This window comes from Schistocerca gregaria, chromosome 7, assembly GCF_023897955.1.
Source record: "Schistocerca gregaria isolate iqSchGreg1 chromosome 7, iqSchGreg1.2, whole genome shotgun sequence".
Taxonomy (NCBI): Eukaryota; Metazoa; Arthropoda; class Insecta; order Orthoptera; family Acrididae; genus Schistocerca; species Schistocerca gregaria.
The window spans coordinates 160,352,278-160,369,076 of record NC_064926.1 but is presented as its reverse complement, the minus strand read 5'-3'; the positions used below and the strand labels follow the sequence as shown (position 1 = coordinate 160,369,076).

At 44.7% G+C, this 16,799-nt stretch overlaps 1 protein-coding gene across 6 annotated transcripts in view; it reads left to right on the top strand.

Annotated features, from left to right (window-relative positions):
- Window positions 1–16,799, top strand: part of LOC126281896 (ankyrin repeat and death domain-containing protein 1A-like) — a 713,288-nt gene that overhangs the window by 634,721 nt on the left and 61,768 nt on the right. For 4 of the 6 annotated variants that reach the window (XM_049981216.1, XM_049981214.1, XM_049981217.1 and 1 more), the window contains exon 11: window positions 15,637–15,732. The exons of the other annotated variants lie outside the window; for them this stretch is intronic. In XM_049981216.1, the coding sequence (XP_049837173.1) occupies window positions 15,637–15,732 (96 nt within the window). The remainder of the gene's footprint in view (window positions 1–15,636; window positions 15,733–16,799) is intronic. 6 annotated transcript variants of the gene reach the window in all.

Sequence of the window (16,799 nt, the reverse complement as noted above, 5' to 3'; positions counted from 1 at the left end):
GGAAGCAAGTTCATGTACGCAAACTGGAGGATACGGCAAAAGAACTGCTATAAAAAAAGAATAGAAACTGCTAGTTGAGAAAGCGGGCCATATCAGATTGCAAGCGATGCTTACAAATTACTTACCACTCGAAATGAGCTGGAATGGAGGTTAAATGGTTGCAGTACGCTCTCCACGCATCACCTGGTGGTAAGCAGACGTTACGCATCTGATTTCGTTGGAGTCCTCGTAGAGACAATATCATAATCTGGGTAAAGCTCATGTTGTCAGAAATACAAGAGGCGCACGTATGGATTAGCTAAGTGAAGAGGTAAATCGACTGAGTAGTCGCCTAAGGAATGAATGTAGTTTTAGCTGTTTATTTCTCGCATTGCGGTATCTGTCACCATTGCTAACGATAGGTTGGGGCTGGAGAGGGCTTCTGTCTAATGGAATGGTGGTGTTGAATCATGAATCACCGAGAATGTTGCAAAACATTTCAAATGCGTACAATAGCATTTATAACACAGAGGTGTATATGAATGTAACTCTCAGGTCGACCTGTGTGTAACTGGAATACAGTCACAAGCCCTGTGCACATGTCACCTACAGGCTCTAGCCTACAACTCGTTAAACAGCAAGACTGCACATCTTCGGAGTGAGATGTAAGTAATGTACTTGCTTATAAACTAACTTCTATATGCCCTCATCAACGGTTTTCTTTTTAAATACGAGCTGCATAGCAATGGGAGATGCATCATATTTCAAATTAAATAGTTCCTGAATCGTATATATCATGTAGGCACTCGATGTCAGGTAAGATCACGCTACAGTATACCGGGTGTAAATTTTAAGTTGACACACCAGAATAACTGGCCTCTGTGGCCGAGCGGTTCTAGGCTCTTCAGTCCGGAGCCGCGCTGCTGCTACGACCGCAGGTTCGAATCCTGCCTCGGTCATTGATGTGTGTGATGTCCTTATGTTGTTAGTTAGGTGATTGGGACTGATGAATTCAGATGTTAAGTTCCATAGCGCTTAGAGCCATTTGAACAAACCAGAATAACTGGAAAAACAAACTTCACACGAAATTCTGTGTAGAATCCAAAATTAGTTATTTTCCAGGGGGACATCTGCTTGTGCTTAAATTAGCCCGCCACCTCATCCCCCGGGGGGTGAGATGGGAGGCAACTTGAAAATTTCAAATGGGAAACCCCATTTTTATTGCAGAATCACATTCTACATTAAAAACTATTCTACATAAAAAACGATGTACATTTTCTCTTTGTTTTGAATCTTGGTATTCGGCGCTGTGATTCAAGAAAACCCATGTTCTCATTTTTTCATGCAGAACGGTTACGGATGAATAAAAAACACTTATTTACTCCATAAATTTTGATTCGCTAAAACTAAAACTCTCCTTCTCTCCCCATAGAGTGGTGTTTGAGAGAGAGGAATTAGAGTTTTACAAATGTTGACACAAATATAAATTTTTTCCCGCAGATTCGGATATTTGGGTCAAAATTTGTAAAACTCTAATTCCTGTCTCTCAAAACCCAACCTATGGGAAGAGGGAGAGAGTTTTAGTTTTAGCGAATCAAAATATACGAAGTAAATAAGTAGTTTTTGTTTATCCGTAACCATTCTCCAAGTAAAAATGAGAACATGGATTTTCTTGAATTACAGAGCCAACTACCAAGAATCAAAACAAATGTTTAAGACAAAATGAACGTAGTTAATTGCGTAGAATCTGATTCTGCAATAAAGAATGGGGGTTCCTAATTGAAATTTTCAAGTTTCCTCCCGCCCCACCGCCAGGGGGCTGGGGTAGCGGGCTAATTGTAGCTCCAGCAGGCGTCTCCCTACCCGAATCTCGTGGTCGTGCGGTAGCGTTCTAGCTTCTCACGCCCAGGTTCCCGGGTTCGATGCCCGGCGGGGTCAGGTATTTTCTCTGCCTCGTGATGGGTGGGTGTTGTGTGCTGTCCTTAGGTTAGTTAGGTTTAAGTAGTTCTAGGGGACTGATGACCATAGATGTTAAGTCCCATAGCGCTCAGAGCCATTTGAACCATTTTTTAGATGTCCCCCTCGAAAATAATCAACTTTTGATTCTACACATTTTTTCGTGTCAAGCTTATTTTTCGATTTATTCTGGTTTGTCTACTTAAAATTTACACCCTGTATGAGACGAAGATGACAAATGCGATAGTGAAGTGTGGCCACGGTAGAGTTTATCACTGGTGCCAAAATGACTTCGTTATTGGACAGTCCTCTTAAAGTATTTTTCTCCATTGTGCTGGCATCTAGCAGGGGGATGTTGAATGAAGCTTTGGTTGGATGCGAGATGGAAGCTGTCCACAGAAGATAGAGATCAGTGTCAAACCACAGCAGCCTATCCTGGGGGTAGGGAAGCGTGGCGCAGCGCCGCCTTAGACTGCCGTATCTTGGCAACCGACTCGGGCGACGAGAGGTCAGCTATACTTCTAATTTTATTGCCCTTCGAACAATGTAGCTTGAGTTGGGCATCGTTAGTCTGACTCCTTTACAGTTACCTGCCTGCTATGGCTGAACCTCTACAGTACAGCCTGCTGTGTCATCATAGCACGCAAGCATTACCATTAGGTCAAAGTCACATGCCACCTGGATGCTTTTTGTTTCACATTATTATTTTTTCATATTTTTTATTTTTATTATTTCCTATTTTGTTTTATATTTTTCATTTTTTAGAATTTTGTTTAAGTTTTTACGTTTTTTAGTTTTTTGTTTTATAGTTGGATAAATTTCGTTCTTGTTCGCATAAGAATGTATATATAAAAATATGAAAAATGACATATACTTAATAAAGTACAAAAAATAACAGCAAAAGTAAATATTGTACCAAACGAAATATTGAATACAGTGTGAAGTTTATGGTAACAGTGTATGTAAATAGCTTATATGACGTAGATAATCTTAGGATACGACCATGTTACGTTGATAAACTTACATTAAAGCTTACTACACCGCAATCTGAACGATTCCCACAAATAAATAGTACACTATTGAAAAGCATACATCTTGCAATTATCTTTAATCTCCAAATTCTTCTCACTGTTTGTTTAAAGTATGCAACAACAAAAAGTGATAATTAAGAAGCCGAACTAGAAAAACTGAGCTGAATAATTTTGGAGCGGAATGTTGCAACAACCAATTCGAGTTAAGTAGGAATATGATCGGCTGAAATATGCAGAAGAACTGGGAAACAATGTATGCTTGGCAATAGACTGTCAGCTTTGCAACCCCATACGAGAATTGATTGATTTAAGCTTATTTTGTCTAAAAATAAATTTTCTAAAAGGTAGCATAGTAGTTTTTGAAGAAAACGCTGTAAAATATTATTGGTTAGGTATACTGTGACCTTCCTTTTGACAATTATTTAACAGTAATTTTCGACTTCGTTTAATTTCCTGCACGGTCAATGCTGATGCTTTAAATACTCGATCAAACAATATATAATTTTGTTCAGGGCTGACCATAATTCTGGTTTGGTATGTGCATTGTTTTGCACTTTGAAAGATTTCTAGATGATTTTGAGCCATCTTTATAATATAAGCGAAGAAGCGACAGTCAAGCTGTAATAATCAGTTTTTTAAATTGTATCCGAATGCAGCGCTTAAAAGTAACACATTTCTACGAAAAGCAATTTCATGTGCTTGCGCATGATTTTTCGCACGTAAATCGAAAAGAAAGAGATATTTATGCAACCTATTCTTATAATTATCGTAATAATATTTTTTTTTACCATGTGTATCACTTTAAACCATCTCAGCACGTGCAATTTGCTTGAAACCTGTTTTACATGCATTTTATGTGCTAATTCAAATTTCTATATCGTGTCAACGTATAAAGCTTCCACAACAATAGGACGGCCATTAATTACATGCATTTATCTACTTTCTTACAAAATTTGAACAGAGTCGCTCAGTTCTGAAATACAGTAGTGGCGTGCGTAACAGAACTCAGAAAAAACTTGCTTTTCCAGGTAAAATGCGAATGAAGCTGAATTTTTTAAATCGAGCATAAAATTTTAATGTTAGAATGCATGTTTTAGTCTTCTGATTTACACTAAACCGTTTCTGCTCGTGCTCTCCTCTGCTGTTCTAGTCAACTGATTCACAATAAACCGTTTCTGCTCGTGCAGTTCACGTAAAAACTAATTTTACATGGTACATGTAGCTCGAAATTCAACATTCGTACTCGACAACAGATAAAGATTATTGGATTAAAAAATTACTTTTTAACTTTATCCAGTCATCTACCTTCATGCAAAGTTTGAACCCATTCGTACAAGTTTAAAGTACAAAAACCTTCCAGAAAAATATGTCCTTCTCATGTAAAATCCTATTGAAGCAAGATTTCTTTCAAACACTTAAAACTTATCTTAGAACTACGTCCGACCACTCGTGAAGTAAATCTTAACCATCAGTTTCGTTCCAGTTCGAAGTTATTTAAGGGTAGCCCTTTTTGCGCATAAAATCTGAACGAGCATGACTGCTTTTACACGTAGAATCCGAACGGTCCATAATGCTTTTATCTGAGCATTAATTTCAGCCTAATTAAAATACAGGGTGATTCAAAAAGATTACCACAACTTTAAAAATGTGTATTTAATGAAAGAAACATAATAAAACCCTTCTGTTATACATCATTACAAAGAGTATTTAAAAAGGTATTTTTTCACTCAAAAACAAGTTCAGAGATGTTCAATATGGCCCCCTCCAGACACTCGAGCAATATCAACCCGATACTCCAACTCGTTCCACACTCTCTGTAGCATATCAGGCGTAACAGTTAAGATAGCTGCTGTTATTTCTCGTTTCAAATCATGAATGGTGGCTGGGAGAGGTGGCCGAAACGCCATATCCTTAACATACCCCCATAAGAAAAAATCGCAGGGGGTAAGATCAGGGCTTCTTGGAGGCCAGTGATGAAGTGCTCTGTCACGGGCTGCCTGGCGGCCGTTCCATCGCCTCGGGTAGGTGACGTTCAGGTAGTTACCGACAGATAAGTGCCAATGTGGTGGCGCTCCATCCTGCTGAAATATGAATTGTTGTGCTTCTTGTTCGAACTGAGGGAACAGCCAATTCTCTAACATCTCCAGATACTGTAGTCCAGTTACAGTAGCACCTAAGAAGAAAAAGAACTTTATTGGCTGAAATGGCACAGAAAACGTTCACCTTAGGCGAGTCACGTTCATACTGAGTTGTTTCCCGCGGATTCTCAGTGCCCCATATACAGACATTGTGACGGTTGACTTTCCCGTTAGTGTGGAAAGTTGCTTCATCACTAAACACAATCTTTGAAACGAAAGATTCATCTGTTTCCATTTGAGCAAGGATAAAATCACAGAAATCGATTCTTTTAATCTTATCAGCTGCAGACAGTGCTTGAACCAATTTCAGACGATAAGGTTTCATAACTAACCTTTTTCGTAGGACTCTCCATACAGTTGATTGTGGAATTTGCTGCTCTCTGCTTGCTCTGCGAGTCGATTTTCCTGGGCTGCGAACAAATGCTTTTCTGGATGCGTTCTCGGCCGTCCAGAACTTTTCCCTTTGCACAAACACCCATTCTCTGTAAACTGTTTATACCAACGTTTAATACACCACCTGTCAGGAAGTTTAACACCATACTTCGTTCGAAATGCACGCTGAACAACTGTCGTCGATTCACTTCTGCCATGCTCAATAGCACAAAAAGCTTTCTGTTGAGAGGTCGCCATCTTAGCATCAACTGACGCTGACGCCTAGTCAACAGCGCCTCAAGCGAACAAATGTACAACTAAATGAAACTTTATAGCTCCCTTAATTCGCCGAGAGATAGTGCTTAGCTGTGCCTTTTGTCGTTGCAGAGCTTTAAATTCCTAAAGTTGTGGTATTCTTTTTGAATCACCCTGTATTTTGCAAAAGGAATCTTTTCATGCAGTATTTACCACTAATGAATTGAATATCCAGTCTAGCTGAGAGAAGTGGGCATACAACGACCTTGGTCATGGAGAACTTAGTTTACTGGTGAACCATCGTCTAGAAACCTATGTACAAATCATTCCTCTAAATATGCACTACCGGTCAATTTAGTATACACGCTAGCTGAGGGAAGTGGCTAGACAACGACCTTGGCCTTGCAACAATTTGGTTACAGGTGAATCACTGTTTTAGAGATCCATGGGCAAATCATTCCTCGCAATATGCAATGCCGGTCAAGTGAAACTCTATGTTAGGTGAAAGATGTGGGTAAACAAAGACCTTTTCCGCCAAGGGTGTGACCCGTGCATTTGAAAAGTCGCGTCATTGATCGTTGTTTATGGAGCCCCAAACGGCCGGGCTGTCTGACGTTCCTAAAACATGTGCTGGCGTGGTTATTGGATCGGGGTAATTTACGTGGGACCAACATGTTGCATGTCCATCACATTTCTAATTATAGAAGCTCTTACAAGACATTTGAAGTTCGCTGCGTCGGTCGTTCGGTAAACAGAAAATGACCTCTTTGCTCGCCAGACTTCATCTCTAAAGGTGGAAATTTAAGCAATAATTTGGAAATACCGACGATTCCCGAAAATATGAAATGCTGTAAACAGTCGATTTGTTGCGATGATATTCAACGTGCAGTATAACCTGTCCAAAATCACTTTCTGACATGCCCAAGGTCAACATTTTGTGCACTTGAACGTACCTAAGAAACGTGTTTGCTTGCATTTTTCCTGCAGCATCAGAGGCGCCTGAGCGAAATTATCTCCTGAGAGGCCGTGACAGTGGTCTGCGGCGCTGTTATCTCGTTGTTATTTGATCTAGTTCCTCTCTGAAGTCCTCTTCGAAGGATCTTTCCAGTGTTGTAGCAAAAAATGTATGAATGCATTAGAAAGTCCAGTGCTGGTTTCATAATCCGGCAGCTACGGACGTTAAAATATTTGCCTCTGTCAGCAATCTGATACATTGTCATTCATCGACAATGAGGGTGCTGGAAATGGCCACCGTCAGCATCAATGCATCGTCGGACGTGATTCATCAAACTTTGAGACACACGTAGAAACTCTGCAGAGCAGTGTGCTACTACCCCTCCTCCGATATGAGAGGATCATCTGAGCTACGTGACCCTTTAAAAATCACAGCGAGGAGGATGAAGCGATCTTGGAGGCAAGAGATTTCATTTACTTTTTCTGATGGACATTTTTCTCATCTCATGAGTCAGTGCTAAGGCAGCACTAGGTTATGAGATGAGGAAAGGTCCGTAAGTGCTAAGACTTATGTGCGGCCCCATTTTTTCTTCCATCTTGCAGAAATTATCCGTATAGAAGTTCATCTCATATCATATGGACCGTAAATTTTTATAGCTTACATGGCGTCATCACTAACGCTGCAAACAGTGTTCCGCACATTTTCCTTGTTATCGCCCTGTATGAGTCGAAGAAAGAACTAGCAGAATATACCCATTAGTGCTGCCCTCCGAATCATTTCACATATACTTGAACTGCCCTTATGTGGTAAATCTCAGCAACAGTCTTTTATTATTGTGGAGATTCGTTTCTGAAACACTTTACCGTTTGAGAAAAAGCCAATTACTCCTAGATGTGTAGTAAATCATGTTTCTAAGTCTAGCGCCGGAGAACACTATTGTCTCTGTTAATTAGATTATCGGCCAATCTTCACTGCCCGATAAAAAAAAGGAAGGCTCCCAGAAGAAGGTCCACATTTACGCAAAGTCGTACGAGAGTGAGTCAAATTAAAACCTTAAATTTGTAATAACAAATCGAATTTTCGCACCGTTATCCTTTAAGTTGGTAAGTGTGCTACAAACAGCGTGCAGAATGGCCTGTAGGTGGCAGCACACATACCGTCGCAGTATCAGTATAAAGATGGCCACCCCACTTGCGATTTGCACCAGGGAAGAACAGCGTTCTGTTATTAGGTTTTTGCATAGTGAATTTCATCGACGATTGAAGGTTCAGTACAATGATGCATGTTTGTCACAGAAGCACGTCTACGAATGGAGTAGGAAATTCACAAATGGTCTGACTTCAGTGGAAGATGCTCCTCGTCCAGGTCAGGCACAACGATTTGTGACTCCACAGAACATTGAAGCAGTTGAAGCGATAGTGAAGGAAAACCGCCGAGTGACACTGAATGACATTGCACCATGTTTACAGATTAGTCATGGGTCAGCACACCACATTGTGCATGATGTGCTCCAGATTCACAAAGTGTCTGCACGATGGGTGCCACGGCAGCTGACTCCTGAAATGAGAGAACGACGTGTTGATGCTTGTGAAAAACTTCTTCGGCTCTTTGAACGAGAAACTGATGGCTTAGTTGCAAGAATCGTTACTGGGGATGAAACCTGGATTCACTTCCACCAACCGTAAACGAAGAGAGCGAGCAAGGAATGGCGCCATTCCTCATCACCAAAACCAAAGAAGTTTCGAACAGAACTGTCAGCAGGGAAGGTTACGCTCACTCACTTTTGGGACGAAAAAGTCGTCATTTTGGAGCATTACATGCCTAGAGAAACCACTGTGACCAGTGCATCATACACAGATCTCCTAAAAAATCATTTGTGTCCAACAATCAAATCAAAGCAACGTGGATTGCTGTCAGCAAGTGTCCTTTTGCAACATGACAATGCAAGGCCACACACTGCCGGTACAACAGTTGCAACAATCACAAACCTTCATTTTGAGTGTCTTCTGCATCCACCATACTCACCAGACCTTGCCCCAACTAATTTCCATATGTTTTGACCACTCAAAGAAGCAATGGGAGGAAAGAAGTTTCGTTCTGATGAAGAGGTACGCCACGCGGTGCATGAGTGTTCGCGCAGACTACCAAAAGAATTTTTTTCTAACAGAATTTATCCACTTTGATAGCGCTGGAGGACTTGGATTGAGCGTGGGGGAGATTACGTTGAAAAGTGAAACAGATCTGTACCACTTCTGCACAATAAATAATATTTAAAAATATTTAAAGTTTTCATTTGACACACCCTCGTACATGCATGCTCCATAGGCGGGTTTTGTATCCCGCCTGGGAGGCGGCGCTCAGGTAGGAACGGAAGAAGATAACACAAGTCGGTACTGCAAGAAAATGGTTTACTGGTGCAAAAACAAAGTGATAAACGATTATATAACTCTGTACGTAGGTGCGATGCTGAAGCGAAGTGTCCTGGCTGGCTGCACCTGATCACATGGGCCGCATCATTCGCGGAGCTCGTAGAAATGTTCAAATGGCTCTGAGCACTATGGGACTCAACTACTGTGGTCATTAGTCCCCTAGAACTTAGAACTACTTAAACCTAACTAACCTAAGGACATCACACACATCCATGCCCGAGGCAGGATTCGAACCTGCGACCGTAGCAGTCGCACGGTTCCGGACTGCGCGCCTAGAACCGCGAGACCACCGCGGCCGGCGGAGCTCGTAGACCTCGACAGCAGCGACTAGAGGGCGCTGTCGTCTGTGTCTCTCGTAGTGCCAGCTTGAGAAACTATTCCGTGGCATCGTTGCTATCAGTACCACAGCAGGTTTGTAAATGGTTAGTTTTACATTTGCCTGTGGCATATAGAACGGAAACCACAGTGCGTTAGTGTTGTTCGTGTTTACTGTTGCTACCTGGCCTGATACACTCCTGGAAATGGAAAAAAGAACACATTGACACTGGTGTGCCCACCGTACTTGCTCCGGACACTGCGAGAGGGCTGTACAAGCAATGATCACACGCACGGTACAGCGGACACACCAGGAACCGCGGTGTTGGCCGTCGAATGGCGCTAGCTGCGCAGCATTTGTGCACCGCCGCCGTCAGTGTCAGCCAGTGCGTGGCATACAGAGCTCCATCGCAGTCTTTAACACTGGTAGCATGCCGCGACAGCGTGGGCGTGAACCGTATGTGCAGTTGACGGACTTTGAGCGAGGGCGTATAGTGGGCATGCGGGAGGCCGGGTGGACGTACCACTGAATTGCTCAACACGTGGGGCGTGAGGTCTCCACAGTACATCGATGTTGTCGCCAGTGGTCGGCGGAAGGTGCACGTGCCCGTCGACCTGGGACCGGACCGCAGCGACGCACGGATGCACGCTAAGACCGTAGGATCCTACGCAGCGTCGCACCGCCACTTCCCAGCAAACTAGGGACACTGTTGCTCCTGGGGTATCGGCGAGTACCATTCGCAACCGTCTCCATGAAGCTGGGCTACGGTCCCGCACACCGTTAGGCCGTCTTCCGCTCACGCCCCAACATCGTGCAGCCCGCCTCCAGTGGTGTCGAGACAGGCGTGAATGGAGGGACGAATGGAGACGTGTCGTCTTCAGCGATGAGAGTTGCTTCTGCCTTGGTGCCAATGATGGTCGTATGCGTGCTTGGCGCCGTGGAGGTGAGCGCCACAATCAGGACTGCATACGACCGAGGCACACAGGGCCAACACCCGGCATCATGGTGTGGGGAGCGATCTCCTACACTGGCCGTTCACCTCTGGTGATCGTCGAGGGGACAATGAATAGTGCACGGTACATTCAAACCGTCATCGAACCCATCGTTCTACCATTCCTAGACCGGCAAGGGAACTTGCTGTTCCAACAGGACAATGCACGTCCGCATGTATCCCGTGCCACCCAACGTGCTCTAGAAGGTGTAAGTCAACTACCCTGGCCAGCAAGATCTCCGGATCTGTCCCCCCATTGAGCGTGGTTGGGACTGGATGAAGCGTCGTCTCACGCGGTCTGCACGTCCAGCACGAACGCTGCTCCAACTGAGGCGCCAGGTGGAAATGGCATGGCAAGCCGTTCCACAGGACTACATCCATCATCTCTACGATCGTCTCCATGGGAGAATAGCAGCCTGCATTGCTGCGAAAGGTGGATATACACTGTACTAGTGCCGACATTGTGCATGCTCTGTTGCCTGTGTCTATGTACCTGTGGTTCTGTCAGTGTGATCATGTGATGTATCTGACCCCAGGAATGTGTCAATAAAGAGTCCCCTTCCTGGGACAATGAATTCACGGTGTTCTTATTTCAATTTCCAGGAGTGTAGAAGTGACATAAGTCATGACCTACAGCTTAATAGCGCGCTGGACCTCCTTTTGCCTGGCATAGAGCAGCAGCTTGACGTGGTTTCAGCTCGATAAGTCGTTGTAAGTCACTTGCAGAAATATTGAGCTAAGGTGCTTCTATAGCCGCACATAAAAGTGTTTCGGATGAGAATTTTGTGGGCGAACTGACCTTTCAGTTGTACCCCGGAGATGTTCGATGTGATTCATGTCTGGTGATCTGTGCGGCCAAATCATCCGCTCAATTTGTCCAGAAAGTTCTTTAAACCAATTGCCAACAACTATAGTCAGGTGACATGGCGAAATATCATCCATAAAAGTGCAATCTTTGTTTGGGGATATGACGTCTCGAATTGCTGCAAATGGTCTGCAAGTATCCGAACATAACAATTACCAGTCAATGATCGGTACAGGTGGGCCAGAGGACCCAGTCCACTCCATGTAAACATAGCCCAGAACAATATGGATCCATCACCAGCTTCCGGAATGCCTTGTTGACAAATGGCGTCCGTGGCCGCTATGGATCCCTATCCGCCGCTATCGATCCCTACCACCAACTCTTACCAAACGAAATCGGGACTAACCTGACTAGACTACGGCTTCCTAGTCTTCTGGAGTCCAAAGTTACGGTCACGAGCCCAGCATAGACACCTGTTGATACCAAAGGCACTCGACTAATGTCTGAAGTAGTGCTGGAAAGAATTGACACCAACAATCCTGCAGGGCCGTCCATAAATCCGTAAGAGTACAAGGGGGAGGGTATTTCTGACCTGCACGTTGCAAGCCATCCCATACAAGATCAATAACGTTCTTCTCTGGGGAGTTTTGTGGCCAGCGGAAGTGTTTAAACTCGGAAGCGCGTTCCTGGAGCTACTCGATAGCAATTCTGGACCTGTAGGGCGTCTCATTGTCCTGCTGGAATTGCCCAAGTCCGTCCGAAGGAACAAAAATCATGAATGGATGCAGGTGATCAGACAGAATGCTTACGTATGTGTCACCTGTCAGAGTCGCATCTAGACGTATCACGGGTCCCGTATCACTCCAACTGCACACGCCCCACACCATTACCGAGCCTCCTCCTGTTTGAACAGTCCCCTGTTGACTCTATACCCGTTCACGTACATCCGCTCGATACAATTTGAAAAGAGACTCGTCCGACCCTGCAACATGTTTCCAATCATCAACAATCCAATGTCGCTGATGACGGGATCAGGCGAGGCGTAAAGCTCTGTATCGTGCAGTCATCAAGGGTGGACGAGTGGGTCATCGGCTCCGAAAGCCCATATCGATGATGTTTCGTCGAATGGCTCCCATGCTGATGCTTGTTCATGGCCCAGCATTGAAATTAGCAGCAGTTTACTGGAGGGTTGCAATTCTGTAACGTTCAACGATTCTCTTCAGTCGTCGTTGGTCCAGTTCTTGCAGGATATTTTTCCGGCCACATTGATGTCGGAGATTTGATGTTTTACTGGATTTCTAATATTCACGGTACACTCATGAAGTGCTCGTACGGGAAAATCACTACTTCATTGCTACCTCGGAGATGCTGTGTCCCATCGCTCGTGCGCCGACTATGGCACCACATTCAAACTCGTATAATTCTTGATAACCTCCCATTGTAGCAGAGGTAACGGATCTAACAACTGTGTCAGGCACTTGTTGGTCTGTACGTTTCTTTAGCGCTTTAGTGTATTGCTTGCTTATGCTATACTCCCGCCATCCGTACACGTGAATGTCGCTACCCCATGACGTTTGAGACATCAGTGTGTAAGAGGCGCGAACCGCGTGAGTTGGTGATCACCGCTGGCTGGTCGAATTGTGCCGTGTGAATGTGGCTTGATACTTGCCTGCACGGGAATGTGAGAGCAGGCATACTGTTCGTCAACGTTCCGATCGACGTCTGACCACGAGAAGGCACGACGGATGCATTTTGTACTAAGTACATCGTTTTCTCCGTTCACATCTGCACCTTCGATCCGAGAACAAGTATTGGATTTCCCGCAACATTGCGTGTCATCCCGCACTATTGGTTGGAGACCAGCAGCAGCCGTACCAGATAGTTATAGTTCCATGCGTGGGCTATCATTAACACTATAACACAAACGGCTACGTTTGGAGTGGTGCCACCACTGGGAATCATAGACTACTGATGAAAGGCGTCGCACTGTGTTCAGCAATGAGTCACAGCTCTGCACTTCACCGAATGACCATCGTCGGCGAGTATGACAATGACTTGGAGAGAGGTCCCATTTTTCAAGTGTTTTGAAGACATACAGCGGTGTTACTGGTGTCGTCAGAGCGTGGGGCCCGTCTGCTAACACGTCAGGTCACGGTTGGTAATGATTGACGTCAGGAAGGTACGTCAGAGACATCCTGCGTCTTCATGTACTGCCTATGAAGCGACAGTATCATGATGCCGTCTTTCTACAGGACTAGGCTCGTGTACAGACGGCACGTGTCTCTATGAACCGTCTGCGTGACGTTGAGATCCTTCCATGGCCTGCAAAATTCCCTGATCTGTCCTCGACAGAAGACGTGTGGAACAAGATCGGATGCTACCTCCGTCCCAGCAGCGGTATCCAAGGTACCAGGGACCAGTTACAACAGTTGCTGCCTCAGGAAAGGATACAGTGGCCTAGTGACACCCTTCCCAACAGAATCAATGCATGTACCCAGGCCAAATGAGGAGGAAAGTCAGACTGATAAGTGGTCTCATATTGCGAAGTTCTCTGAGTTTGACTTGATTTTGTAGTTATTGCAATAACATCAACTTGTCAGACAATAGAAATTCAATAGGCTGCGTAAGAACGATATCTTAACCTACCTGCCTGTATTGTTCATTTATTTCCTGTCACTTCGTTAAAAACTGATCATAGGTCGGTGAAACATTTACATCAGTACGAGCGTACTATCGCAGACTGTAGAACGTGCTCTGTTTTCTTTTGTCAAGTAAGAGGTCCCTCTCTCTTACAGGTATAGTTCAGAACGGTAGAACGCAGCGTTTCATCTGAGCATAGCGGGTCGCTGAAATATACACTACTGGGCATTAAAATTGCTACACCAAGAAGAAATGCAGATAATAAACGGATATTCATTGGACAAATACATTATACTAGAAATGACACGTGATTACATTTTCACGCAGTTTGGGTGCATAGATCCTGATATATCAGTACCCAGACCAACCACCTCTGGCCGTAATAACGGCCTTGATACGCCTGGGCATTGAGCTTGGATGGCGTGTACAGGTACAGCTGCCCATGCAGCTTGAACACGATACCACAGTTCACCAAGAGTAGTGACTGGCGTATTGTGATGAGCCAGCTGCTCGGCGACCATTGACCAACCGTTTTCAATTGGTGAGAAGATCTGGAGACTGAGCTGGCCAGAGCAGCAGTCGAACATTTTCTGTATAGAAAGGTCAGTATAGGACCTGCAACATGCGGTCGTGCATTATCCTCCAGAAATGTAGGGTTTCGCAGGGATCGAATGAAGGGTAGAGCCACGGGTCGTAACATATTCGAAATGTAGCGTCCACTGTTCAAAGTGCCGTCAGTGAGAACAAGATGTGACCGAGACGTGTAACCAATGGCACTCCATTCCATCATGCCGGGTGATACGCCAGTATGGCGACGACGAATACACGCTTCCAGTGTGCGTACACTGCGATGTACCCAAACACGGATGCTACCATCATGATGCTGTAAACAGAATCTGGATTCATCTGAAAAAATGACGTCTTGCCATTCGTACACCCAGGTTTGTCGTTGAGTACACCATCGCAGGCGCTCCTGTCTGTGATGCAGCGTCAAGGGTAACCGCATATATGATCTCCGAGCTGATAGTCGATGCTGCTGCAAACGTCGTAGAACTGTTCGTGCAGATGGTTGTTGTCTTACAAACGTCCCCATCTGTTGATTAAGAGATCGAGACGTGGCTGCACGATCCGTTACAGGCATGCGGATAAGATGCTAGCAGTCATTGGATCTCGACCAACGTAGCAGCAGCGTCGCGTTACGATTAACCGCAATCGCGATAGGCTACAATCCGACCTTTATCAAAGTCGAAAACGTGATGGTATGCATTTCTCCTCATTACACCAGGCACCACAACAACGTTTCACCAGGCAGTGCCGGTCAACTGCTGTTTGTGCATGAGAAATCGGTTGGAAACTTTACCCATGTCAGCACATTATAGTTGTCGCCACCGGCGCCAACCTTGTGCGAATGCTCTGAAAAGCTAATCATTTGCATATCACAGCATCTTCTTCCTGTTGGTTAAATTTCACGCCTGTAGCACGTCATCTTCGTGATGTAGCAATTTTAACGGCCACTAGTGTAATTTTGAATGCCGTCTAGAAATAAGCGGCGCACCCCCAAAAATACAGCGTTTACCTTATTTTGGAATTCGGTATTGTCAGATGTAAGAGGTCGTTGAAACTTTTTACTTACGAACTCTTGGAGGATGCCGGGTACAGTGACTGCGCGCTCTGCTGACTGTACACTTTGCGTTACTGTGGGTCCGCGCCTCTAAGCCGTCGCCGCCCTTGACGGATCGCACAGTGAGCAGTGGACGTCTGTGTTGCAGGGTGGGAAGACGCCGCTGTATATCGCGGCGAGGGGCAGTTTCACCGCTATCGTCGACATGATCATCAAGACCGCCCGGCTCGACTACCCGGCCAACGTACGTATTGCACACTGCTCGCAGGCCGCTCTCTCCGGCCGTAGCGGAAACTTGCACTTCCGTCTCTCTTCTCGTAGGAACCTCTATCGTCCAGCTAATTTCACACTTGACGTTTAGATCCCTTAGGCGGTTTCTTACTTGTGTTTCTCTCTGTATAGAAACTGAAACGGAACTGACATTAATGTACCGAGTCTCTCTCTCTAATCCGTTGATCTGGTGCATGGATCTTTCTCCTACCTCCTTCTGTAGTTCCCAAGTTCAAACACATAAATTATACTCGTAATCACCAAGCTTAACAATGCACGATTGGGAGATGGAGCTAGACCCACAGACACCTGACACCGGTCCATGCGGCGAAAGACATTTTCATCGATGATATTTGGCTAACAGTCTACGATCATCAGACAGTTCACCAGTGTACTGAGTACTACACCCAAATATATATATTCGCCGGAGGATATGCCCCACTGGGATGGAAGATTGAGGTTTGAGGGACAATTTGGAGCAACTCGAGAGGGATAAGACGTATCCTGACTCTGAGCATTACCCTAGCTACTTCCATTTACTTAATAAATCGCAGTGACTGGAACACAACACAGTGCTACTCGAGCACTCATCACAACCATCACCAAGACATATTACGGTGGGAAAGAGACTCCGGCTCTGCACCTTGCCAAGACTTGCGAAAGCCCATAATTACATTTCCCAAAAGTAAAAAATTATTTTAAATTTTACTTTCGCTTCATCATACTGCTTTTGATTTTGGGAAACCAACTGTGACAAAGAAATATGTTTCTATTATACACTATTATACACTAATGGGTTGAGAGAATACAATACATTTTGACTGTATATGCCAACAACACTGAGAATCCGTATCACGTTTTTATGTGACTGATATTTTCTAAGGTTTCTGAACTGATGGATCAATGTTTAGCAGTTGGTTGGGTTGGAACAGAATTATATGGTGGCTTTATCAGGTCGCCTTCTTTTGGCTTGCCTCGTGCGAGTTAGCTCTGGAGCACCAGTACATTCAGACTACGCGCTGTGACGCAATGCAGCTTTCG